This window comes from Camelus bactrianus, chromosome 18 (assembly GCF_048773025.1).
Source record: "Camelus bactrianus isolate YW-2024 breed Bactrian camel chromosome 18, ASM4877302v1, whole genome shotgun sequence".
NCBI classification, from domain to species: Eukaryota; Metazoa; Chordata; class Mammalia; order Artiodactyla; family Camelidae; genus Camelus; species Camelus bactrianus.
The window spans coordinates 9,319,526-9,344,473 of NC_133556.1; the positions used below are offsets into that span (position 1 = coordinate 9,319,526).

General features: G+C 48.0%; 1 protein-coding gene and 1 long non-coding RNA gene across 3 annotated transcripts in view; one reads left to right on the top strand and one right to left on the bottom strand.

Annotated features, from left to right (window-relative positions):
* CASTOR2 (cytosolic arginine sensor for mTORC1 subunit 2) overlaps window positions 1-9,871 on the bottom strand; it is a 51,268-nt gene extending 41,397 nt beyond the window's left edge. Inside the window, exon 1 of the mRNA XM_074345969.1 lies at window positions 9,625-9,871. Within this exon, the coding sequence (XP_074202070.1) occupies window positions 9,625-9,737 (113 nt within the window). The 5' untranslated portion in view covers window positions 9,738-9,871. The remainder of the gene's footprint in view (window positions 1-9,624) is intronic.
* Window positions 9,872-10,089: 218 nt separating this feature from the next.
* LOC123613481 (uncharacterized) lies at window positions 10,090-23,697 on the top strand. 2 transcript variants are annotated; one of them, XR_012500277.1, is made up of 4 exons: window positions 10,090-10,134; window positions 11,171-11,245; window positions 11,814-11,903; window positions 20,525-23,697. It is a non-coding gene; the product is annotated as an uncharacterized LOC123613481 (long non-coding RNA). The 2 variants fall into 2 exon arrangements; XR_006720837.2 differs by having other exon boundaries at window positions 10,096-10,354; window positions 20,525-23,696.
* The last annotated feature ends 1,251 nt before the right edge of the window (window positions 23,698-24,948 follow it).

Sequence of the window (24,948 nt, forward strand, 5' to 3'; positions counted from 1 at the left end):
TAGGTGACACCAAAGTCTAGCAAGCTCGGTACCAGGACAACTATAAATGACACCTCCTGTGGCCAAGGGCTTTATCTGGGCTGGCCTTTCCCCATAATCCTGTCTGCCCACAAAAAAACTGAATCTCCCAGAGATTCAGCAGCCCAGCTGTGGCCACCCACCTGGTAAGGGACTCCAGGCTCCTACCCACACTAAGCTAGTGTGATGGTTTAAGAACACGGACTCTGCAGCCAGAGGCCCTGGGTTCAAATCCCTACTCCTCAGGTACGGTAAACGGTGCAGCCGCTGTGGAAAACAGCCTGGCAGTTCCTCCAAGTGTTAAACACAGAGTTACCATATGACCCAGCATTTTCACTCCTAGGGATCCACCCAAGGGAAATGACACTTGTATACAGATGTTCACAGCAGTGAGCTTGACAACAGCTAAAATGTGGAAACAATCCAAATGCCCATCAATGGATGAGTCAACAAAATGTGGTCTATCCATACAAAGGAATATTATTCTGTCAGAAAAAGGAGTGACGTACTGAAACACGCTACAACACAGATGAACACTGAAAACAGGATGCTCAGAGAAAGAAGCCAGTCACAAAGAACCATATATTGTATGATCCTATGTATATGAAATGTCCAGAATAAGCAAATCCCTAGAGACAGAAAGTAGACCATTGCTGCCAGGGGCTGCGGGAGTGACTGCTTCATGGGTATGGTTTCTTTCGGGGGTGATGGTGAATATGTTTTGGAATTAGACAGTGGTGATGGTTGCACAACTCTGTACATACAAGAAGCTACTGAGGGTAAACCTGAAGAGGGTAAACTGTATGGTATGTGCATTATATCTCAATAAAGCTATTATTAAAAAAAAAAAACAACCTACTCTTCACTTGTTGGTTTTGTGATCTTGGAGAAGGTCCTGAACCATCCATGCCTCAGTTTCCCCATCTATAAAATGGGGCCAGTAATTGTACCTACGTGATAAGGGTCACTGAGGATGAAATGAGTTATCACAGGACGTGTTCAGAGCAATGGTCTCACTGGCTGCTAGCTTTTCCCTCCGTCTGACTCTGCCACCCACGCTGCCCTGGCTCCCTGCCATCCACTTGCCATGCTTCTCTTTGGTTCCGTGCACTCGCCAGGCTCCCACGTTTTTTCCTCTCTCCCCAAATTTTCATAAAACATCAGATCCAATTTAACATCTTAATCATTTTAAAGTGTCCAGTTCGGTAGTAAGTACATTCACGTTGTGTAACTGATCTCAAGAACCCTGCATCTTGCACAACTGAAACCCTATACCCACTGAATAACAACACCCACCCCTGCCCCCACCAGCTCCTGGCACCCACTGCTCGACTCTCGGTCTCTATGAATCTGACTGCTCTAGGGGCCTCATGTAAGTGGAATCACACAGTATTTGTCTTTTTGTGATTAGCTTATTTCACTTGGCATAATGTCCTCAAGGCTCATCCATGTCGTCAGAATTTCCTTCCTTTTTAAGGCTGAATGATATTCCATTGTGTGCATATACTGCATTTTGCTTATCCGTTCATCTGTCAAAGGACACGTGGGTTGCTTCCACCTTTTGGCTACTGTGAATGCTGCTGCTATGAATATTGGTGGGCAGATAAGACCCCCCAAGCTTTTAAGCTTAGATCTCAGAGGCTGAAGTGTGTCCAATATATTATATTTGAGGCAAGGAAGAGGGTAAGGCACCCAGAGGTGAGCTTTCCCTTAGAAGCTGTAATTTAACACACTCACAACAAACTGAGTGGCTAAAGGTTTGGGTGAACTGGCAGCTGGGGGGGTGGATCTCGGCGGATCTGTCTACTGGTACCCAGGTATAGCTGACTGCTCCAGCACTGGCGAGATGAGGCTGGTTTATTCAGGGCTAGATCCTAGGCCCAGAGGTCAGTTAGAAGGAAAAAACTAGCCAGTGTGTGCAGGCTCAGTCCTTTGCAACAGAAGATGGGTCACTGCAAAAGAACACTGGTCCTGAGGCCTGGACATGCACCTGGGGTGAGAACAGAGGGGGAACAGCCCTCCCAATCTACACCCTGAGGCACAGGTGATCCCAGAAAGGCACTCACCTAGCCCCAGGGTGGCTTCGAGGTGACTCCAAGAAGAGTCTGTGTTAGGTCTCTGGACTTGTGAGGGCCGTCTGGCTGGACGATCACACGTTCTGGTTTGCCCTGCTGTCCAGGGTAATTATTTTTAGTGCTCCCTGTTATTCTCAGAAGTGTCCCCACTCAGATGATAAATTACATAGTCACTGTATCAGTTATCTGCTGCATAACAAATTACCTAAAAAACTTAGTTGCTTGAAACAACAGCCAACTTTGATCTCTCTTACAGTTCCTATGGGCTGGGAATTTAGGCATGTCTCCTCTGGGCACTTCTGGCTGAGGGTCTCTTATAAGGTCGCAGTTCAGATGCTGGCTGGGGTTGTGGTCACTGGAAGGCATGCCTGGGGCAGAAGGACCTGTTGTCAAGGTGACTCACTTATAAGCTGGTTGCTGGTGGGAGGCCTCAGTTCCACTCCACTGTGGGCCTCTCCGCAGGGGTGCTTGAGTGTCCTTCCAACATGGCAGCTGGCTTCCCACAGAGCAAGAGAGAGACGGAGCAAAGCAGTGCCAGGCAGAAGCCAACCTTTCATGCCCCAGCCTCAGAGGCCTCGCAGCATTCCTTCTGCCATCTTCCGGTCCTTAGAAGAAAGGCACTAATCCAGACCCCACACTTAAAGGCAAAGGAGCTCTAGCTTTTGAAGGGAAGAATGTCCAAGAATCTGGGAAATTTAAAAACTATCACGCTTACTATAAAAATAGGGCATGTGTGGCATAGAGATGGGGCAATGCCAGAGAGGACAGAAGAAGTCAGACTAAGGAATATTCATAATGCCAGGTAAGGGGAGTAAACCAGGCCCAGGGGGCAGTCTGAGAAGGTTTTTGAGCAAGGCAGAGACACGGTCAGGGGTTCAGAGGGAAGCAAGCTCCGGTGGGGCCACAGGGCCTCCCCCTGGCCCTCGCAGTACCAGCTGTTCCCTGCTCCTGGGCCTTCGGGCCTCTCACCTTTCACAGAGAACACACCCTCTTCTCCCCAGACAGAAGCTCCTTTTGTGTCTCCCCCTGCACATAGCAAGGGCATGCTGCAGGGTTTCTACATGAATAAAACATGCCAATTTGCACCCCAAGCTGTGGTCACACTGGCCACAAGTTGCAGCATGTGCTCTGCATACATCTGTCTCTTTCCAGCCTGTTGGCCTTTGCTCCTGCGGTTCTTCCTGTCCAGAGGGCTCTGGCCACGCTAACCATTTGCACTGCCCTGGAGGCAGACAGGACTGGTGGGGATGCTATTTGGATAATTCAGGGGAGAGATGTGAAGGACTGGCCATGGCAAAGGCCATGGGCCCAGGTGAAGAGGGTGGACCACACTGAGCAGCTGGGTATGGGACAGGCCAGGGACAATCCTGTGCTTCCCATACCTGGTGCTTGGGAGCCGGGGCTGAGCAAGCACCTTCCTCTGCGACAGCAACAGGCCACGGCTGCCCTAGGAGGGCATGGGAAATGCCCACTCTGATATCCCCACCTGCACCCCTCCTCTGATCCATCTGTGCCCACCCACTCCTGCTCCCTGCCTGGTCTGTCTTCCTTTATCCCCAGCACCTCCACCTCCTGATGTTTTCCCATTCCACCCAGACTCAGCTCACACTGTCGCCTCCTCTAGGAAGCCTTACTTGCTTACAGCTCTGGGGTGCTATGGCATTTTCACAGCCCCTTTTGGAGGCCCTAAATGATTAGTTTCCTTGGCTAGGTTCCTGGAGGGCAGTGACAGAATCTCCACTTCCTAGAATCAGTATGATCGTGCGTGTGCAAGGAGCCTTAAAAAGTCTCCTCACCCTAGGCTTTTCAAACTGCCTCCACAGACTCAGCAGCCAGCTTCAACAGGGCGTTTTCTCTCTCAGCTGTTACTAGAGTTTGCAGTGGACCAGGCTCCATTCAAAGTGCCTGTCATGGTTTGTCTAAGTCCTCAACACAACCTAGGCAGTGGGCACGATCACTGTTTAGAAACTGAGCGCACAGAGGGGTCAAGCACCTTGTCTAACATGCTGCCGCCAGGACGTAGGGGTGCTGGGATTCCACTCCAGTCCAGAGTCGCAGGCGCTAACTCCCCTGCCAGCCTGCCTGTCCCTAATGCGATCAAGCAGTGGCCTGGCCTCTGGCACTCAGGAAAACAGTGGACTCTGGAAGGACTTTTTGCAATTTTGAGCTTTTCTCCTGTAAATGCCTCAAGTCTCTAGTGCTCATGATAGCATGTTGGCAAGATTTCCCAGAGGCAGCACCGTGGATGAACGATTGCAGGCCAAACCATACCCAAGACTTGCAGATGGTGAATCCAGTCCAGGTGGACAGGGTGGGTTTCTGGGAGCACGTGCTTACTGCCTATTACTTAAGTGTCTTTTTTTTTTTTTTCCTTTTTGCCAATCAAATGAGATGGACTTTCTAGATACAAGCATTTCATGGGCAAAAAAAGAGGGTGCTGCAGCTTCCTGCCATCTGAACTTGCATTGAAGGACAATGATCTTGCCCTCATCCCTGTTTCATTGCTATGGCCTCTCAGAGACACCTCTGCTAAGTGGCCCCTGGGAGGGGGTGTCCAAACCAGTATGATTTTAGACCTGGCCAGGTGGACAGGTCTATGCCAGACTTCCCGGGTTCAAATCCCAGCTCTGCCACTTCTGTGTGTCCTTAGGCGCTCAAGTTCCTCGGTGTCCTCATCTGTAAGATGGGGGCAAGATGGGGGCACCATCTAGCTCCAACTTTAGAGGGTGGTAGTGAGGATTAAATGAACAGATGTATGGTGCCTGGAATAGTGCCTGGAATGTAGTAAATGCCTTATAAGTGTCAGCTATTATCCTTGTCATTCTTTTTTTTTCAAACATGTATACATGTATTAATTATTCCCACTTTCACAGAAAGCAAATTGGAAAGTCCCAGGGGGCCCCACTTCCCAGTGGACAGGAGCCCCAAGGCAGCCGGCCTCAGCTGCATTGGTGGATCCTGATTGGTCCGTGATGGTCTCATTTCCTGTGTCAGTGATTGGTGGAGGCATGCTCATGTGACCCAGTTCTGACCAGTGAGATGAGGAAGTCTGCATATGAGGTGTGGGTGTATTCCTGGAAAGGCTTTCTCAGAGACACCCTGGAGGCAACTGCCTTTTCCATCCTCTGGGTCCTCCACCATGCCTTCCTGCAACTGCCCATAATGCCTGGAGCTACCCCAGCCATTCTACAGCCTCAAAGAGAAAGACTGGGTCCTTGATGACATCATCAAGCCCTTAAATCACCAACCCTCGAGCAGCCTGACTTATAATCTCTTATCTCGCAAAGTTCACACTTCTTACTGTTTGGGCCAACTTATTTGCAGCCCAAAGGATCTTGCTGATATTCCATGGCTGGTCATGTTACATCTTCTTGAGATTAAGCCCATCATAACAGAGAAAGGGTCTGAGCTCAGCTGTGCACTCAGGGAAGACTTCCTGGAGGAGGTGAGGCTAAAATGGAACCTAAAAGAATGAGGTGGACAAAGTGGGTAGAGCAAGGAGCGACATTCCAGGCAGACAGAACAAAGGCCTGAGATTGGAGACACTACAGGGCGTATGTGTGTGTGTCTGTGTGTATCTGTGTGCATACATGGAAGAAATAACCTGTGAGACTGGAGCAGTGTAGTGGGCTGTAGCACGCCCTCAGTCAGGTACAGAACTGCAGGTTATCATGGGCTGAAGGGAAGCTCTATGACAGCCTTGATTCTGCTCACCCAAGGTCTTGCACTCCAGCGTTGTGCCTAGAATAAGTGTACTCAGCCTGGCTTCTGTGCCCTATTCCAGTCATATCCAGATGCTGCCCTGAGAGTTGGGGCAGGGGGACTGGGCCTTGCTTCTCCAGGTGTGATTCTGCCTGCCAAGCCTCTTCCAGCCCCCAAGGCACTCATAAGAGACTCTGGCTGAAATCTGGGTCACTCTACACGAGTCAGACATCCATCAAATAGGCAGTTACTAAGTGCCTACAAAGCAGTGTGCTAAGCACAGTGGAGAAAGGACCTGGTTTAAATCCCAGTTCTGTTTTTTCCCAGCTGTGTGACCTTGAGCAAGCCACTTTACTTTTCCAAATCCAGTGTCTTCACCTCTTTGGAATAGATGGTGAAATCAATGGCAGCTCTGTTATCTCGGATACTTGGGGGGTGGGGGGTGGCGGCGGGGAAGCAATGGATAAAAAGACGCACAAAAAGCTTCCTGAGAGTAAGGGTTATAATCGAGGTGATAGGAGAATAAGACAAGCAAAGGATACACTGTTATGGATGAAAGTTGAGAAGCGATGAAAGTTAAGGGGAGGAAGTAGAAAGTCTAGATGGGAGGTGATGAGGGACAAGCATTCCTGGCAGAAGATAAGGCCCACAGAGGCAGGGCGGAAGGGATGTGGAAAGCCTACAGGTTCCATCCTTTGCCCCTGAAGCTTTAGAACAGTATGCTGCAAATACAGGGCTGGACATAACTGTTGAATATGGGTGTCTCTGGAACCTCTAATAGCAAATCTCTGAGTCTGAGCCAAAAAGATGCTGATTCAGATCCTAGTTCTACCACTTACAGTGTGACCTTGAATGAGTCACTCAATCTTTGAGACTCAGATTCCTTCACTGCAAAGCAGGTGTAAAATCTAATTCACAGGGTTGTACCATGCACAGGATCCCGGGCCAGGATCTAGCTAATTCCTATTTTTTTAAAGCCCGAAGATGTAGTGCCACCTCCTGCAGGAAGCCTTCTAGGCTCCCCCAGGCAGTCCCCCAGATCCTTTTTCTACCCTTTAGACATTCTCTTTCCTGCTGTATTGTGATCACCTCATCCTTCTCTCCCATCAGGCTCTGGGCTTTGAAGAAGGAGAGGTAGGGTATCTCAGCATCCCTTGAACCCAGCTGCACCCCTATACGGAGTAGGTATCTACCAATGCCACATCCTTCCCCAAGCCTCCACCCAGGTAGGCATAAGAGGGAGGAAGTGACTGAGTCTGCTGGGGGTGGAGGGAATGGAGGTTCAGGAAAGTTTTGGGTGATAGCACTAGATCTTGAGGGTTGAAAAGGAATTTACTGGTGGTGGGTGGGTGGGAAGGAGGTTCCAGGAAGAGATGAAAGTATTAAAGCAGGGAGGTGTAAAGGAAAGCAAATTGTGGGTCACAGAGTATTTGCCAGAGTGACTGAAGATGAGGACTCTGGACCCAGATCCCAAAACGTCTCAAATGCCATGGCAAGGATTGGCTCTTCCAGGGAGGGGTCGGAAACTTGTAAACAGGCAGCACAGTGACCAAAACGACAGGGTTATGGGCCACCACTTGGGGGCACGTACTGATGGAACAATCAAAAAGGACCAAAAGTTCTACATGGATGACCGATCACTGAAAATCGCTTAAATAATATATCCACACCCCATCACCGTTCCACTTCCAATAAAGCCAGTTTCCACAGTCATTCCCTGCTACACACACAGCAGCCCTGTGAAACTGAGCGGGCCAAGTGGTGCTGTCTCCATTACAGATGGACAAAGTGAGAGCCAGAGGAGGAGAGGGATCTTGCCACAGTCACACAGGCAATGAAGGGGTTGGTCACAACCGAAGTCAGTGTCCTGGCCCAAAGTGCTGGGGAGGCAGGCCTTTGGCCATTTGACAAATATGCTCAGCACCTTTGAGAGCCAGACCCTGGAGACATAGAGGTGACCTTTGACCTCTGAGTCATCTTGAGACTGGACTGGTCGGTCACCTGGGCCTCAGACCAGATGCCTCTTGCAGGAGAGGGAGAAGCGGGGCCCATGGAGGAGTGGGGTTTCCATGGTCAGACCGGTCAGCAGGGGCTGACCCCCCAGAAATTCCTACCTATGAGTCCCCTAAACTGGACCCTGGGGTGGGGGCTGAAAGAGGGCCAGTCCCTTCACAAAGAGAAAGGGGCAGAGGGAGTGCCCCTTTGCTGCCTTTCTAAGAAGCCCCCAAGTGCACCCTCCTTCTAGCACCCAGGCCCCGCAGAGCGACAGCCTGAGTCATCATCCTGGTCGGCGGTTTGAATGGTAGCTGAGAAACCAGCCAGGGGGCTGCCGGGGGCTGCCGGCCAAGGGTTGGAAAAACAAGGCCGTTTTCTCTTACCACCAGCCTGGGAATCTCAAGACAGGCTTGGGGGTGGGGAGCAGAGTGCAGGAAGATGCAGGATGGGTGGGTGTCAGCAGCCAGAGGGGGTTGGGGGGGGGCAAGGAGGAGGGGAAGGTTCAGGATCTGAGCTGCTGGCTTTTGTTTTCAAATAACCTGTTTAATAATTACCTTTGCAATCAAAGGAGCCCTGGCCCTGAGAAGGTGAGGATCTCAACCCTCCATACCCCACCGAGCAGCCGGAGAAGAAAGTAAACAAGATGCCACTAGCTCTCACTATATCTCGCAAACAATGGCGGGACTGAGCTGCCCTCTCAGATACACACATCAAAGTGAGATTTCCAGGCAAGAACTTTAACAGGCAGATAAGAGGCTCTGAATGAATTATTTCCTCACATCCCCGGAGCTCCCTGAGCTCAGCGCCCAAGGGGGCACCCTAGGGGCCCATCATTTTAACGTTAACCTTGACCTGTACTTTATTCATTCATTTTGCAAAGGAGGAACACCTCTGCCTCAACCCGCGGAAGACCCAACCAGCAACAACTTCATCCCTTTAAACAGTCACAATGGTGGACAAACAAGGAATTTAAGTTACAGCGGCTAGCTCACACTCACACTCCACTGGTCTCCCGCTCCTTAAAAACAAACAAATAAGACACCCTAATCCAAGTACCCACTCGGGACTAACAAAATCAGACCCTGACCTGGCATTGGGAAAAATCCAACTTGGTTTTTTTTTCTCCAACCTCCCAAGGCCTTCAACTATTTTTCCCCCTGCAGCATCCAAGCCCAGCCTCAAGGCAGAGCCATAAACACGCCTGCTCCTCCCCCTTTCACGGTTCGGCAAAACACCCCCTCCTCCACCTTCCCGGACCCCGAAGAGAAAGAACCACAGCGACCCTCACCCGCAGCCCCCTCTTCTGCCCTCCCCCAGCCTCCCGCGCCGTCTGCAATCCTCGCAGGCACCTTCAGATAAACACCCACTAATGATTTTATGATTTTCTGCTCTGGGTAGCCGCGCTCAGCAGAATCCCTTCCCCCGCCCTGGCGACGGGGGCCGGCCCAACCGAGGGATTGGGGGATGGGGGGCGTTAGTTTGTTTTTTACACTGCCGCGTCCCCACACCTGTTTTTCATTCATTCATTCGTTCGTTCATTCATTCATTCACGGATTCATTACAGCTGCCTCCCCGGTCCTCTGGATCTCGGGGAGGGAATGGGAGGGGGCTGAGATGGGGAGACAGCGGCAGGGGTGCATCTTGGTGGGGGGGTCGGGGTGAAAGGACCCTGTTGGAGGGCAGATTGGGTGGCTTTGTCAAACACAAGGCGAGCGGTGGGGCGGGGGCGCTCCCCGGGGCTCGAAGTTGTTTTCCGAGCCGCGGCGGCGAGGACAGCCGCCCGGGTGCGCCTCTTTGTCTCTCCCCGGCCGGCGCCGCGTCCCCGCGCGCTCACCTGGTCTTGGAGGACAGGAAGGCAAGTTTGATCAGGCCGTAGGTGAAGAGCGGGATACTCTCCTTGGCGACGCTGGCAACTTGCAGCCGGTGCTCCAAGATGTGGAGTTCCATCGTCCGCCCGCGCTCCACGGCGGCTCATCCGCGGGGGGCGAGCCGCGGCCCCCGCCCCCTGCGCGCCCAGCCGGCACCGAGCGCCGCGGGCAGCCGGCCCGGGGACCGGGGCCTCGGAGCCGGGCAGGCCGGGGCGGACAAAGAGGAGGCCCGCCAAGCCGCGAGGGGCCGCGGGCGGCGGGTGGCGGGCGGGCGGGCGGCGGCGGGCGAGGGCGGCAGCGCTGGCGGAGCAGCGGCGCGCGGCGCCCGGCGCGGAGAGCAGCTGGTGTTCGCTGTAACAAACAACTTGCCACTCAAACGCCGGCCCGCTGGGCATGCGCGGCCGCCGCGGGGCGTGCCGGGACTTGTAGTCGCGCCGCCCAGGCGCAGCCGGCTGCTGATGTCAGGGGCCGGCCGGGTGAGGAGAAAGTGCGCGAGCGCGCCCCCCTCCACGCGACCCTGGGCCACCTGAGAGGCGGAGGACAGAAACGGGGGCCTTGCGAGTCAGCCTGAACCTGGGTGCAAGCTCTGTTACTCAGAGCTCGGGACTAGGCGCTTTTGGGTGCAAAGCGAGTGGCCCAAACAACTCCCGCGCCGGAGGAGGCCCCAGTCTGGGAGGGGGAGATTTGGAGAGACCGGTAATTACAGTGCAGAGAAGCAACACAGAGAGAGGTGCTGGGGACAGAGTTGGAGCCGGGGGATCTCAGAGGGTTTCCTGGAGGAGGGGACATCCAGGCTGGGTTCTGAAGGATGTATGGGAGCTTGCAGAGGAGGGGGAGGGGGCGCGCGGGGAAGGAGGCGGGTGGCCTTCCAGGCAGAAGGAACAGCGTGTCCAAAGGCACAGAAGCGTGAAAGCCCGCACGGGGCTGTGTTTGGCTTTGCTGGAGCGGAAAATGTGAGGGAGGAGAGGCAAGAGATAAGGCAGGCGCAGTCACCAGGAGTCCAGTCGAGAGGGTCATGTGTGCAGAGCTAATGAGGTGGCCGTTTATCATGTGGGAGAGAGGGTGATGGGGACTGGGAAGACCGAATTAGTGAGAAGTCTAACATACACCGAAGGGCTTCCCACCCTAGGCCAGTGCAGTGTGCCCGTGACTGTGTCTTGCGATGATTTCCCCTTAATGGCTGACAGGTTTTGAAATTTTCTAGGTTAAAGTTACTGGTGCTTTGCTCTTTAGCAGAGTAATTTGGGGACGTGATGGATCAGGTTTACCTGCTGGGGCCGTCTGGGAACTCTCTTTTTGAGGAAGATTCTGGCCATACTCTCCCACATTCCTCTCTCAGCCCTCTGTTAGGTAGGAACAGGCTTCCTCGTTTCCACAAAGGAGCTGAATCCTGCAGTTCTGGGAGCTCTTGAAGCGTGCTGAGCCCCTTCTCACTTTACTTTCACTAAAGAATTTATCACCATCTAATAAAGAATATAATTTCTTATTTGCTTGTCTGTCTCCCTCTTCTAGAATCTCAGCTTCATGAAAGCAGTGATTTTTGTCTGCTCTCCGCTGTCTTCCCAGTGCCTGAAATGTGGCTGGCAGGTGAGAGTCATGCATTCAATATTTATGGAATGCATAAATGCATACATCTATTCCTTTAGCATCTAGAGCTCTAGAAGGCCCAAACAAAAATGCATCCAGGGGCCAGGCAAGTGTGAAGATGTGTGAAGCATTGGGTATCAGACATTTGGAAGTATGTAGGAGAAAGGAGGCCAGCCTGAAGGCATAAAATTCATTTTTTGCAAAAACAACCAGGGGGAGGGTATGGCTCAGTGATGGTAGAGCAGATGCTTAGCTAATGCACGAGGTCCTGGGTTCAATCCCCAGTACCTACCTCCATTAAATAAATTAAAAAAAAAAAAACACAACAACAACCAACAGGTGAAACCAAATAAACACAGCTAAAGGCAGGATTTGGTCAGTTTTCTGACTTCTGCTCTGGATGGCCTAAGTTAGTATTTTTTAATCTGCAGGCCATGACTCATGAGTGGGTGGGAGGTGAAATCAATTTAGCAAGGCATGACTAGCATTAAAAAATAAATACAATTGAATAGAAAGGGACACAGAGCTTTGGACCTAGTAGGTTACTATTATCTTTTCTATGTTTCAGGAAACTTTTTTTTGGCCACTTGTGTACGTGTGTGCACGCAGGCATGTGTGTGCATCTGTGAGCATGCATGCACTGGATCTCGATGCAAAGGTATTTCTTTCTGTGCGCCTTGGTCAAAACATTTGCAAACACAGGGCTTTCTCGTTAATCAAGCCAGACTGTTGTAAAGTTTGCAAATTTAGACCATGTTTGTTAGATTTACAGAATTGTTTTCACTGAGCTGTATTTGGTGCTTAAGATTTTTGTGACATTGACTCCTGAAGTGAATGTGGGGATGTTGAAGAAATTGCCCTCTGTGTTGCCAAATCCAGAGGATAGTTTCAGGTTGGGGCTAGAGTGAGACATTCATTCCCAAGGTCACGCAAGTCCTGGCTTGGCATGTTCTTGTGGAATTCACTCATTTCTTGATTCCTTAGCATTGCGTTCTTCTGGGCCTTTCCTGGTTCTTCCGGTTTTCTATCTTTGGTTTCTTTTCTGCGCAACCCTAAAATGAGTAGAGGTGTATTTTTACAGAAATAGCTGCCAGCGAATCATGCCTCGTGGTAAGGCATCCAACACTGACTTTGGGTTTGTCTGTGTGACTTTCTTTGCCCAGTGAGGTCTTAGCTTGGTAGCAAATGTGCTTGGTAAGTCCTGTGCATAGATTCCACATATAAGTGATATCATACATTTGATTTCTCTCTTTGACTTACTTCGCTTAATATGATAATCCCTAGATCCATCCATATTGCTGCAAATGGCACTATTTCATTCTTTTTTTTATAGCTTAATAATACTCCATTGTATATATACATCACCTTTTCTCACATTATGGGTGGACTCAGTCTCTGGCTTCTAATGTGTATATACACCACATCTTCTTTATCCACTCATCTGTCAATGGGCATTTAGGTTGCTTCCATGTCTTAGCTATTGTAGTCCTTTGTATTGAGACTTGCCCACTTAGGATGCTGCCCTGAGGCCATCACACTATAAAGAAGCCCAAATGAAAGGCCACATGGAAAGAGAGACCCAAGTGTTCCAGCTGTTCTAGCTGAGCCCAGCCTCTTGTCAACAGCTGGCATCAATCAGACATGTGAGTGAGATGATATTGGACCTTCTAGCTCACTGTCTGGATGAATCTGGCCACATGAATAAGACAGGTGAAATCAGGACGACTACCCAACCAACCTACAGAAAAATAATAAATACAGCTGACCTTTGAACAACAGGTTTAAACTGCTGAGTCCACTTATATGCCGATTTTTTCTGACAGTGAATAATGCAGTGCTATGTGATCCATGGTTGGTTGAATCCGTGGATGCAGAGCCGTGGATATGGAGGACCCACGTATACAGAGGGCCAATTATAAATTATAAGTAGATGTTCAACTGCACAGAGGGCCACAATTCCTAATCCCCGCCTTATTCAAGGTTCAGCTGCAGTTGTTTTAGCCACTAATATTTGGAATGGTTTTATTATGTAGAAATAGATGGCTAATGCTTTCCCTCAACCGTCATCTTCTCTCACATTGTGGGTGGACTCAGTCTCTGGCTTCTAATATGTTGATGGCCCCCCAAATTGACAGTTTCCACTCAGAACATGTCCACAGGGCCCAGATTCACATATCTAATTTCCTAGCAATTGGTTACTTCTACCTGAATGTTCACAGGCTTGGGCCAAACTGACCTGTTCAAACCTTACCTCATTTTCTAACCCACCCCAGACCTTCTCTTCCTCCTGTAATCCCTATCTTGGCTAATGACATCATCGCCAGTCCCTAAAGTTCCCAGCCTGTTAGGGCGTGTTGTATTTTCCAAGATGGCCACAACGAGATCTTCCATCCGGCATGCTCTTCTCGCAACTCGACATTGATCACCGTCTCATTAGGAGGTGGGCCAGTGTTTTCTCCTCTTGAATCTGAGTAGGCCTGCAACTCCAGAGGAAATGACACCAGTGACTTCTGAAACTAGGTCATACCTGGTGATCCTGTTTCCACCTGGTCCTCTTGGGACGCTCACTCTCTAAACCCATCTGCCATTCTGTGAGGAAGTGTGGACCACATGGACAGATCACAAGTGAGCATTTGTATTGGTAGGGCTGTGTAACAGAGTAACACAGACTGGGGCACTTAAACAACAGAAATTTGTTGTCTCACAATTCCAGGGGCTAGAAGTTCAAGATCAAGGTGTTGGCAGGGTTGGTTTCTTCTGAAGCCTCTCTCCTTGGCTTGTAGATGGCCGCCTTCTCCCTGTGGCTTCACATGGTCCTTCCTCTGTATATGTATCTGTGTCCTAATCTCTTCTTCTTATAAGGACACCAGTCAAATTGATTAGGACCTACCCTAATGACCTTGTTTTAACTTAATACCTCTTTAAAGACTCTATCTCCAAATACAGTCGTATTTTGAGGTACTAGGGGTTAGGACACAATTTGAATATGAGTTTTGGAGGAGGGGACACAATTTGGCCCATGGCAGTATGACAGCCAATAGCTCCAGCTGAAGTTCCAGCTGATAGTATCACCACCAGATATAGTAAGAAAGCTTCTTGACACAAACACACGCGAGACCTTGAGCAAGAATCTCTCTGCTGAGCCCAGTCAGCATCTAGATCCATGAGAGATAATAATAAAAGTTATTGTTGTTCTAAGCCACTACATTTAAGCATCAATAGATTACTGGAACATCCTAGAATCAACCTGGTTGGTGGTGTTGATGAGGGGGTGGGGACAGATGGAGTTGACCAGGGAATTATCCTTGATTGATACCTCTTGCTTCCTGCCCCTACCCCCTCCCAATATCTAATCAATCACCAAGTCTGAATGATTTTATATTCTGCACACCCCAGTCCTCTCTCTCCACCTTGACCACCATGTTCCCACCTCCGGACACAACTTCCCTGTCCTAGATGGTTGCAGTGGCCTCATAATGTCCATTCCTTCCTCGTTGTGTTGCCAGGGTAGCTGTTCTATGCTGTGTCCCTATCCCACTATAACTCCTTTAGGGGCCACAAGCAAACCACATCCCTCTTAAGAAAACCCGGATCCTCCATAGTTGGTCTTATGTGAAGGGAAAGAGGCCCCTGGCTCCTACACCCAGCCTCTCCAATATGGTAGCCATTGGCCAAACATGATTGTTGACCACTTGAAATGGAGCTAGTGCCACGAGAAACTGAAGCTTTAATTGTACTTCATTTTAATTAATTTAAAATTAAAAACTGATATTCGATTCAGTCACTGGAAAACATTCAAATATGCTTGGAAGAGGCTGCCCAACTGTCCTGATTTTCCTGGGACTGAGCTTTTCAGGATGTGGGACTTCGAGTTTTAAAACCAGTGTGTAAGTAAACCAGGATGAGTTGGTGACAGTACTTTGAAACAATTTGGTTATGGAAATCTATGAAATCCAAGTATAGATGGATTGAGTCTTGTGGATGAGAATTATGCATCTGACTGGAGATAAGCCATAAATGTCAAATACACCCTGGCTTTCAATGACTTGGTATGGAAAAAAAATGTAAAATATCTCATTAATAATTTCTTATACTGATCACATGTTGAAATAATAATATTTTCGATAATGGGTTAAATAGAATATATTATTAAAATTAAGTCCATCTATTTCTTTTTTACTTTTTAAACTTTAACGTCATGTATGGCTTGCATTGTATTTTTATTGGGCAGCATTGCCCTAGAGCAATGGTTCTTAAACTGTGGTTGGTGTCAGAATCACCAGGGCACTTGGTAAAGATACTACCCAGGCCCAGGCCCTGGCCCTGTTCTGCTTTGAGGAGCTTGGACCTCTGTTCTTTATCAGCTCTCCAGGCCTCAGTCACCCTGCTGTGGCAGGGTGGGATGTGGGAATGTAGATGCCAGAAGCCCCTTATTCTTAAGTCTGGAGTCTCTGGACCCAAGAAAGCAATGCCCAAGGACAGGCAGAACTTTTCACTTTCACAGCTATGGCCTATCATGGGCTTTACCAGCATGGGCTGCTCAGATGGGGTAGGAGTGGGAAAAAGAAGAGAGAGAGGGGAGGGTCAGGAGAACTAAGGGGCATCTTTATTTGGGGCTCAGGTTCTTTCTGGATCCTTCTGTAGTCACTAGATGAGCTGACCTTGAACTTCCTTCTCTGGGCTTGATAAACACTGAAGGCCATGGGGAGTCATTGAAGATTCTTGAGCAGGGGAGGAGTCTGTTGAAATGGATGCCTTGTTGGCTTATTCTGAGGAAGCCCAGGCCTTAGCCACCTCCCTTTCCTACACTTTTCCACAGGACTGCAGGAAGAAGAGATTTCTCTGATTCTCTTCTAGACATGCTTCTCCCACATGCTTGCCTACACCCCAACACAGGAAAAGATGGTCCCCAAAGTGCATTGGACTGAATTAACATAAACTATCATAGCTTAATCCCCATCAGTCATTATCCTGATCTCAGGCACAGGCTCTTCCTTCCTTGGTGCTCTCAGGCCTGCCCAGCCTTCCCAGGGGCCCCAGACACCAAGTACCAGCCTCTCTGCTGCAAATCCACACTTAGACAGAGACACGAAGCATCACTTGGCCTCACCAAGGTAGAGAGTGTGGGGTATGGGAAACCAACCAACCAACCAACCAACACTTCATCCTAGAGGACCAGGCCTAGTCTGAATTTGGCCTCTATCCCCTTCTGGGCTGTGCAAGTTTCATCTTTCTCTGCTTTGATTTCCTTATCTGTAAAATGAGCATAATGGTGCCTCTCTCATAGGATGTGCTTGTGTGCATGTGTGCATGGGGATTAAATGAAAGAGTGCCTTTGGGAGAGCATCCAGTGTTGTTCCTGGCACTCGGTAGATGCTCAGTAGCTGCTCAGTAAATGTTTGTTGAGTGAATGAGTGAATGCTTAGATGGGCAGCTCTTTGGCAGTCTGGCCCAAAGGTCAGGCTCCCTCTGTGGCTTCTACTTTACTTCTTCCTGACTTGAGGCTCCCTCAGTGAAGGAAGAAAGGAAAGAAGGGGGTGTGTCTAGGGCTTCTCCTTGCTGTCTGTGCATTGCATCAGATTCTCTGGAGAGCCAGGGATTCATATGCCTATTTTATAGATGGGGAGACTGAGGCTGGGAGCTGGTCAGGAGGAGGGAAGCCTATGGGCACAGCTTTTCTTGGGTCTCCCAAGGCCTGCAGCAGGGCTGGGCACTTGGTGCTACTTAAGGAACACTGGTTGACTCAGTGAGTGATTGTTAGGTACCATGGTGACAGCAGGAGCTCCGTTCTTTCTCTTGTGCCATCCTTGGGCAGGGCTGGGGCAGGACAGGAGGCCACTGAGTCTTTCTGTCTTCTCTCTCTCTCTGTTTTGGATCATTTCCTTCCATACTTTTTTCCTGCCTCCCCCACCCCTTCCTATATATTTCTCAACCTGTGCCCTTTCAGCATTTTTTTTTTCTTTTTCTTTTTTCTTTTTTGTCATTATCTGTGACTGAGGACCGGACTGCATGTTGACATGGTGGATGATAGAGGCTGAGAGGCTTCCACACCCTGCTAATCACACCCCAGTGCCTCAGTTTCCTCATCTGTAAACTGGGGGTGTTTTAAGAACTCAAGGTGGTGTGTGTAGGTGCTGAGTCCAGGCCTGGCCAAGGGGAAGAGCCCAGTGGGTGTGAATTGTTGCTGTTGTTCTTACCTGTGTCCAAGGCTGGCCCCTCTGCAGCTTTTTAATATTCTGGGAACTGACTCTGGAGGTGTGATTTGGGTTAAATTATGCGTCAGTTTCATGATCACTAAAATGCAAGTGTCTGGATGGCTGCTTCCCAGGAAGGTGGTGAGATGTTGGTCATTAAGTCATTGGGACAGGACAACCATAGCTGAGTCCTGTGGAACTAACACACAGCCTAATTTGGATTGTAAGCTCAAGGAGGGCAGGGCTGGGTGGTGTGTGGCCTTCCCTGGGATGGTGTCCATTCAAGTCTTGTGGAGTGACTCAGGATGCACGTGTGGTGACTGGCAAGTGGGGATATCCTGGGGTTCCTGGGTGACCGTAGAGCCAAAGCAGCCCCAGTGTTCCTTCTTGGCAGGTCATAGCAGAGGGAGTTAGACCCAGGACCTCCTTTTGGATATTGCAAAGGTGATTTGCTCCCTTGGGAAGGAATCTGGTCTCTTTAAAATCCTCTGTGAAGATGCAGAAACATCTGCAGTGGACACTGCTGGGGTTGCTCATGAGATATTAGCCACATCTCGGTGAAAAGAGCAATTTATCAGAGGACGTTCCTTCCAGCAACGGAGAACCTTTCAGAACTTGATTGCACTTAATTCACCAGCCTTTCCAAAGTGTTTTATTCCACTCTCAAATGAGATAATGAAGCCCTTTAATTTACTGTTCGGCTCCCAAACAGAGTGAGTGGGTCAGGCATTGTCCACACCTCAGGCCTGAGGAGATGGAAGTCTGGACCCAGGCGCAGGAGGCCGAGTGCACAGGCCTGTTGCCATGGCCTTCTCAGCCTGGAACTGCCCATCTCCTGGTGGGGGGTGGCGTGGAGTCCCAGGCAACCCAGGGTAAATCCCAACCTTGTAGCTTCCTTCCTGTGTATCCCCATGCAAATCTCTCTCTCGAAGCCTCAGTTTCATTATCTGTAGAATGGAGCTGGGTGATAACACTGTCACAGCAGGGTTGAGGTAAGGATGAAGGATGATATGGCTAAGAGGGCAGTGCCTGGTGCTGGGTAGATGGTCAATAAATGGCAGTGTCATTGGACAGTGAAGTTGAGCCCTGAGACCTCAGAGGAAATCGTACTTGCTACCGGTCCTGGGGGATGTTCACATTTATGACTCTGCCCTGGAATCACACCATCAGCACCAAATAAAACAGCCTTCAAGACCCTCACCCCTGCTCATCTGCCCACCCCATCCTGATCATTTCACTGGAGCTAGATCACTGAAATAGACAAATGGATGATGGATAGATGGCTGTAAAAACCCAGACATCGGCAGCATCAGAGCCCATCCCTGGGACATCCAGCCTCGCATTCAAACCTGGGAGCTACTTGACATCACTCGCCCTGGTTCTCACCCTCTACTGGACATGCATATTCTAACACATACAGTGGTGCGAGCTTGGGTACCTCTAAGGGGCCCCATTAGATTTGTGTTCATTACAATACTTTCTCCTCAAAGCAGTGATACTGCTTGCTCTTATAGTATCAGTATATTATGGGGGCAGGGGGAGGGTACAGCTCAGAGGTAGAATTTATTCTTAGCATGCACAAGGTCCTGGGTTCAATCCCCAGTACCTCCATTAGAAAAAATTAAAATAAATAAACCTAATTACCTTCCTCCAACCAAAAAAAAAAAAAAAAAAAAAAAGAAAGAAAGAAAGAAAAAAGACCAAAAAAATCAGTATATTATGATAATTTCCTGAGGACAGAATGAAGCATCCTGAGAAAGGGATGTGTTTTCTAATTTGCCCAGAGGTCAGGACAGATGAGTAGCTTACCCTTCCTTCCCCCACTGCCCCAGTGGCCTTCTCCAGTGCAACCCCACACTCTCCTTATGGTAGGATTCTGGCATTTGTCCTCTGTTTCCTGCTCTGGCCTGGGGGGACTTGTACTGTTGGCTTCATCTCAGGCTGGCTTCCTGACCTACTCTTGTCTCCTTGGTTTCTGACCCCAAGTTGGTTCCTGTTGACATCCCCTCCTCCCTTCACTCTGTACACATAGCTCTCTGCCCTGCCCCTCCTGCTCTGACCTTAGCCTCCTTCCTGATCATCCAGACTTACCCCGGTGTCTGTACTTGTGGTGGCTGGTAATGGCCCTTAAAGATATCCTAGTGCTAGTCCTTGGAACCTGCACATAGTACCTTATGTGGAAAAGGGGTCTCTGCAGATGTGATTAAATTAAGGCTCTTGAGATAGAGTAGCCTGGATTATCCAGGTAGGTCCAATGTTATCACAATATCTTTACAAGAGAGAGGCAGAGGGATAGTTGACACACAAAGAAGAGGAAAATGTGGCGTGACTGCAGAGGCGGAGATCAGAGTCATGTGGCCACAAGCCAAGGAATGCTGGCCACCATCAGATTCCAGCCACCGGGATTCTCCCCTAGAGCTTCTAAAGGGAGCACAGCCTTGATGGCACCTTGATTTCTACCCAGTAATACAGATTTTGGATTTCTGCCTTCCAGACCTGTGAGAGAATAAATCTTTGTTGTTTTCAGCTGCCAATTGTGGTCATTTGTTACAGCAGCCACAGAAAACTGGACCAGTGTTCTTTCCTTCTTGCTCTCATGGGACCTCTTCACCTTTCAAAGTTGCTGCTGTTTATTTCCAGGAGCCCTAGCAGGTATCTCACTAGTGCTCAGGAACATTCGTCTGTCACATTGTATCGCCATTTTCCTCCTCCTGTGATTGGCTTTCAGGCTGGGATGGCTGCTCTCAAGCTTTTTGCTGTGGCCTCTACTCTTCAGAAGGCCTAGGACCTCTCCAGGTTGAAGGCTGGCTTGGCCACAGCCCAGGCCTCTGAGCCACCCCCATCACCCTAAAAGGGAGTTTCCTCTCCCCATTTGTCCCTCTAGGTTTGCTATCTGTGGTCACACAGCTCTGAAATGTGCCGTGTCAGCTCTCAGTATTGTGTAGATTTCTTAGGGACAGGGCTTGCCACACATTGTATTTTCAAAAAAAATGGTAACAACAGTGTCTCCCATCCCACATGGTCTTCATACAATGTGACTCTGACTCCTTCTCCTGGAATCTGGATGGATTTGTGACTATGGCAGAAGTAATACAGTGGGTCATAAAGAGTGATGTGGCTTCCACCGGTTTGCTTGGGATGGTTGCCCTGGGGACCTGGCCATCATTCTAGGAGGAAGCACAAACAGCACATGGAGAGGCCCACTTGGAAAGGAGCTGAGGGTCTCTGCCTGCAGCTTGCACCCACCCTCCAGCCATGTGAGTGCACCATCTTGAAAAGTGGATGTTCCAGCCTCAGTCAGCCACCCTAGCTGGTGCCGCCTAGAGCGGAGATTAGCTGTCCCCTCCGAGCCTTGCCCACGCTGTGGATTCCTGAACAGAATAAATGTTTGTTGTTGTTTGAAGCCACCAAGTTCGGCATGGTTTGTTTCACTGCAATAGACAACGGATTCCTCCAGTTTTCTCTTGTATTGTCGTCCCCTGGGACTCAGACCTGGCGCCATAGGGCTGAACCCAGGGTCAACCTAAAGGACTGATCTGGCTCCATCCACTTGGAAATTACATTTTTCTTCCCTCAGGTTGAGTCTCTTCCTGGGAAGCTCTTGGGTCCCTTTTGCCAACTGACCCATGGGGGCAACTTCCCTGGTCCTCTGGAATTGACTGGACATCCTGGAGGACCAGAGTTTAGCCAGGACAGCACCTTCCTTTCCTTCTTCTACCCCTAGTCACAATCTCAGTTATTTTATGAGGATGAACTGAGGCTCCGAGAGGTTGAATTGCTCTCCCAGGGAATATGGCTAGGGAGTGGAAGACCGATTTGGACCCATGTCTGTCTGGCTTTCCACTACCCTGGGGGCTGCTTCCTTGTGCTCTGTGCAGAGCCTGAGGCTCCAGAGGGGCGCCTTATTTCTCACTAAGGCCCTAAGCTACTTCATCATCCTCTCACAGACTCCCTTCCAAAAAAGATATACGGTCAAATGGCTAATAAGCATATGAAAAGGCATGCAACCTCATTAGTAGCAGGGACGTGCAAGTTAAAACCCCAAGTATACCCCTACTGTGATTGAATGCAAAGGTGCATTGCTCAGATCCCCTTCCATGGATCTGTGGCCCCACCAGCCGTTTTGGCCAACTTTGGCCATTCCAGCTTTACTGCTCCCTCTGGGGTCAGGGGAGGCTCACCTTCTCCCTCTGCTCGCACCTGTTTCCTTCCTGACCACAGGTGTTATTCTCAAGAACACTTCTTAATAAACATCCTGTTTGCTAAACTCCATCTCTGAGTCTGTTTCCTGGGGAACCTCACTGGTAGCAACCACACATCCACTAGAATGGCTGAAATATTTTGAAAAAAATTTATCCTGTATTTCACACTTCACAACATTATAAACTGGAAACAGACCTACACACAGATACACCAGTTGATTTTTGAAAAAGGTGCAAAGGCAATTCAATGGAGAAAGGATAATCATTTTAACAAATGGTGCTGGAACAACTGAACATCCATTAAAAAAAAAACTTGATTACTTATACCTCACAACTTATACAAAAATTAACTCAAAATGGATCACAGACCTAAAAGCAAAGCCTAAAATTAAAATACTGCCAGAAGGAAACATAGGAGAAAATCTTTGTGAGTTCAGGTTAGGCAAAATTTTCTTAGTTGTAGCTTCTATATCCATGAGCTGTAAAAGAAAAATAAGCTAAGTTAGGTTGCATCAAAATTAAAAACATCTGATTTTCAAAAGACATCCTTATGAAAACGGAAAGACAAGCTACAGACTGGGAGAAAATATTTACCAAACACATGTGATAAAGAACTTGAATCCTGACTACAAAGAATCCTGAAAACTCAATAATAAGAAAACAAATAACCCAATTAAAAACAGTCAAAAAATTTGAACAAACCCTGCAGGTAAGAAGATATATGGATGGCAAATAAGCACATAAAATGATGTTCAGCATCATTAGCTATTAGAGAAGTGCAAATTAAAACCAAAATGAGATACCTATTACCATGATGTAAAAAACAAGCTTGACACTATCAAGCTCTGGTGAAGATGCAGAACTACCATTCATACAGAATTGTGTAGAAAATTTAGAAAATAGTTTGGCAGTTTCTTATAAAAGTAAACATGCATTTACCAGCAATCCTACTCCTACGTGTTTACCCATGAGAAATGAAAAACTTATGTTCCCACAAAAACCAGCCCACAAATGTTTACAGCAGGTTTATTCATAATTGCTCTTACTGGAAACAACCCAAGTGCACTGTAACTGGGGAATGAATGAATAAATGGGTACACCCATACAATGGAATACTATTCAGCAATAAAAAACTGTTGATACACTTAGTAACATGGACGAACCTCACACACCTTATGCTAAGTGGATGAAACCAGATTTAGAAGGCTACATACTATATGATTACAAGGGTTGGGAGTGGGGTGGTGGAGGGATTTAGTGCTTACAAAGGGGCACTAAGGAATTTGGGGAGGTGATAGAACTGTTCTATATCATGATTGTGATGGTGACCATGCAACTGTATGCATTTACCATAACTCACAGAACTGTACACTAAGGAGAGTAAAGTTTACTGTATGCAAATTGTATCTCAATAAACTAGACTGAAAGTATTGAACCAAAAAGCATTTTATGTGTTATACTGCATGTATCCTTCTGCAGCTTGCTTTTTTTTTTTTTTTTTTGCTCACCATTAATGATTTATACAAGTTGACACTATTTGTGGAATAATGCTACATGTAGCTCTTGTTCATTCATTTTTACTGCTACATCATATTCTAGCATACATAGAATACTTTAATTTGCTTACCCATTTTCCTTCTGGTGGACATTTCTTTGTGTCTGTTTTTTTTTTTTTTTCCCCTTCTATTTTAAGCAGCGGTGCAGTAGACATTCCTGTAAATGTATTCTGGAGCACAGGTGCTGAGATTTCTCTCTTGGCTATTTACTGAGAATAGTAAATTGAGCAGGTGGGGCAAAGACTATGAGCATCTACACTTTGCTGTCCAAGGGCTTATACCAACTGACTCTACCAACATTATATGAGAATTTCGTTCCTCTACATTTCCATCAACAATTGTATTATAAGACTTTGACTTCTGCTTAGCTGATGAACATGAATTCGTATCAACCCCACCTGGCCAGCAATTATTATTTTATATATATATATTTTTTTCACTGAAATTATGGTAGATCAAATTTGCTGCTAAATTAAATTTGCTGATATTTTATTTAAGATTTTAAAACATGTTCATAAGTGTATAATGGATCTGTATTTCCTGTTAAAAAATTATCCTTTTCTGGTTTTGCCATCAAGGTTATACTGGCTTCATAAAATAAAATAGGTAGCTTTTATTCTTTTTTTTTTTTTTTTTTTTTGGTCCTCTGAAATGTTTCTGTAAAGAGTATGTATTTTCTGGTCCTCAGAATTTTCAGAAAATTTGCCTCTAAACTTACTTGGGCTTGGGGTGGAGGAGGTCAATTCAGAATTGATTAAATGTATTTACTAGTGTGGTTACTGTTTGAATGACTATCTTCCTTTTCATTCCTTACTTTTCTTATTTGTGCCGTTTTTCTCCTCCTCCTCCTTTTTCTTTGCATAGGCTAACTGGTATCTTTATTGTATCATTGTTTTCCTCCAAAGACCCAGCTTTTGGTTCTGTATTTGGATAGGATGTAAATTTGACTGCTACAACAGAAACCTAAAATTATTAATGACTTAAACAAGTCATGCACTTTTTATTACCTATTGTGGGCTGAATTGTGTCCCCCCCACCCCCAACCCAATTCACACACTGAAGCTCTTCAAATGTGATTGTATTCGGAGGTAGCGCTTTTAAAGAGGTAATTAAGCTAAAGTGAGGAACCATTTTGATGGGCGGGTCCTAATCCAATCTGACTGGTGTCCTTATAAGAAGAGGAAATTTGGACACATAGGGGAACACCAGATGTGTGCGCTCCCAGAGAAAAGACCATGTGAAGACATAGCAAGAAGTGGAGGCCATCTACAAGCCAAGGAGGGAGGCCTCAGAACAAAGCAACCCTGCTGACACCTTGATCTCGGACTTCTGGCCTCCAGAACTCTGAGAAAACAAAGTTCTGTTGTTCAAGCCAGTCTGTGGTATTTTAGGATGGCTGCCTGAGCAGACTAACACACTGTCTCACATAAAGTCACAACTTTTATGGAGGTCACTGGGGGCCCAGGCTCTTTCTCTCTTGTTGCTCCACCATCCTCAGCATGACCTGCCATCACGTCTGCATCCCAAGCAGCTGGGAAGAGAAAGGGGAAGGGCCAGAACACTGTGTTTTAGAGATATGACCCAGTACTTGTGCCTACTTCCATGTTTTACATCTGGCTGGAGAGGTGACTGGGTGGCCATGCACCTCCTAGAGATTCTATCGCGTTGCAGCAACGTGAGAATGGAAAGTGGGGAACAAGGGCAGTCTCTGCTATACGTTTTTTAAAATTCCTTTCTGTTTCTTCTTTGTT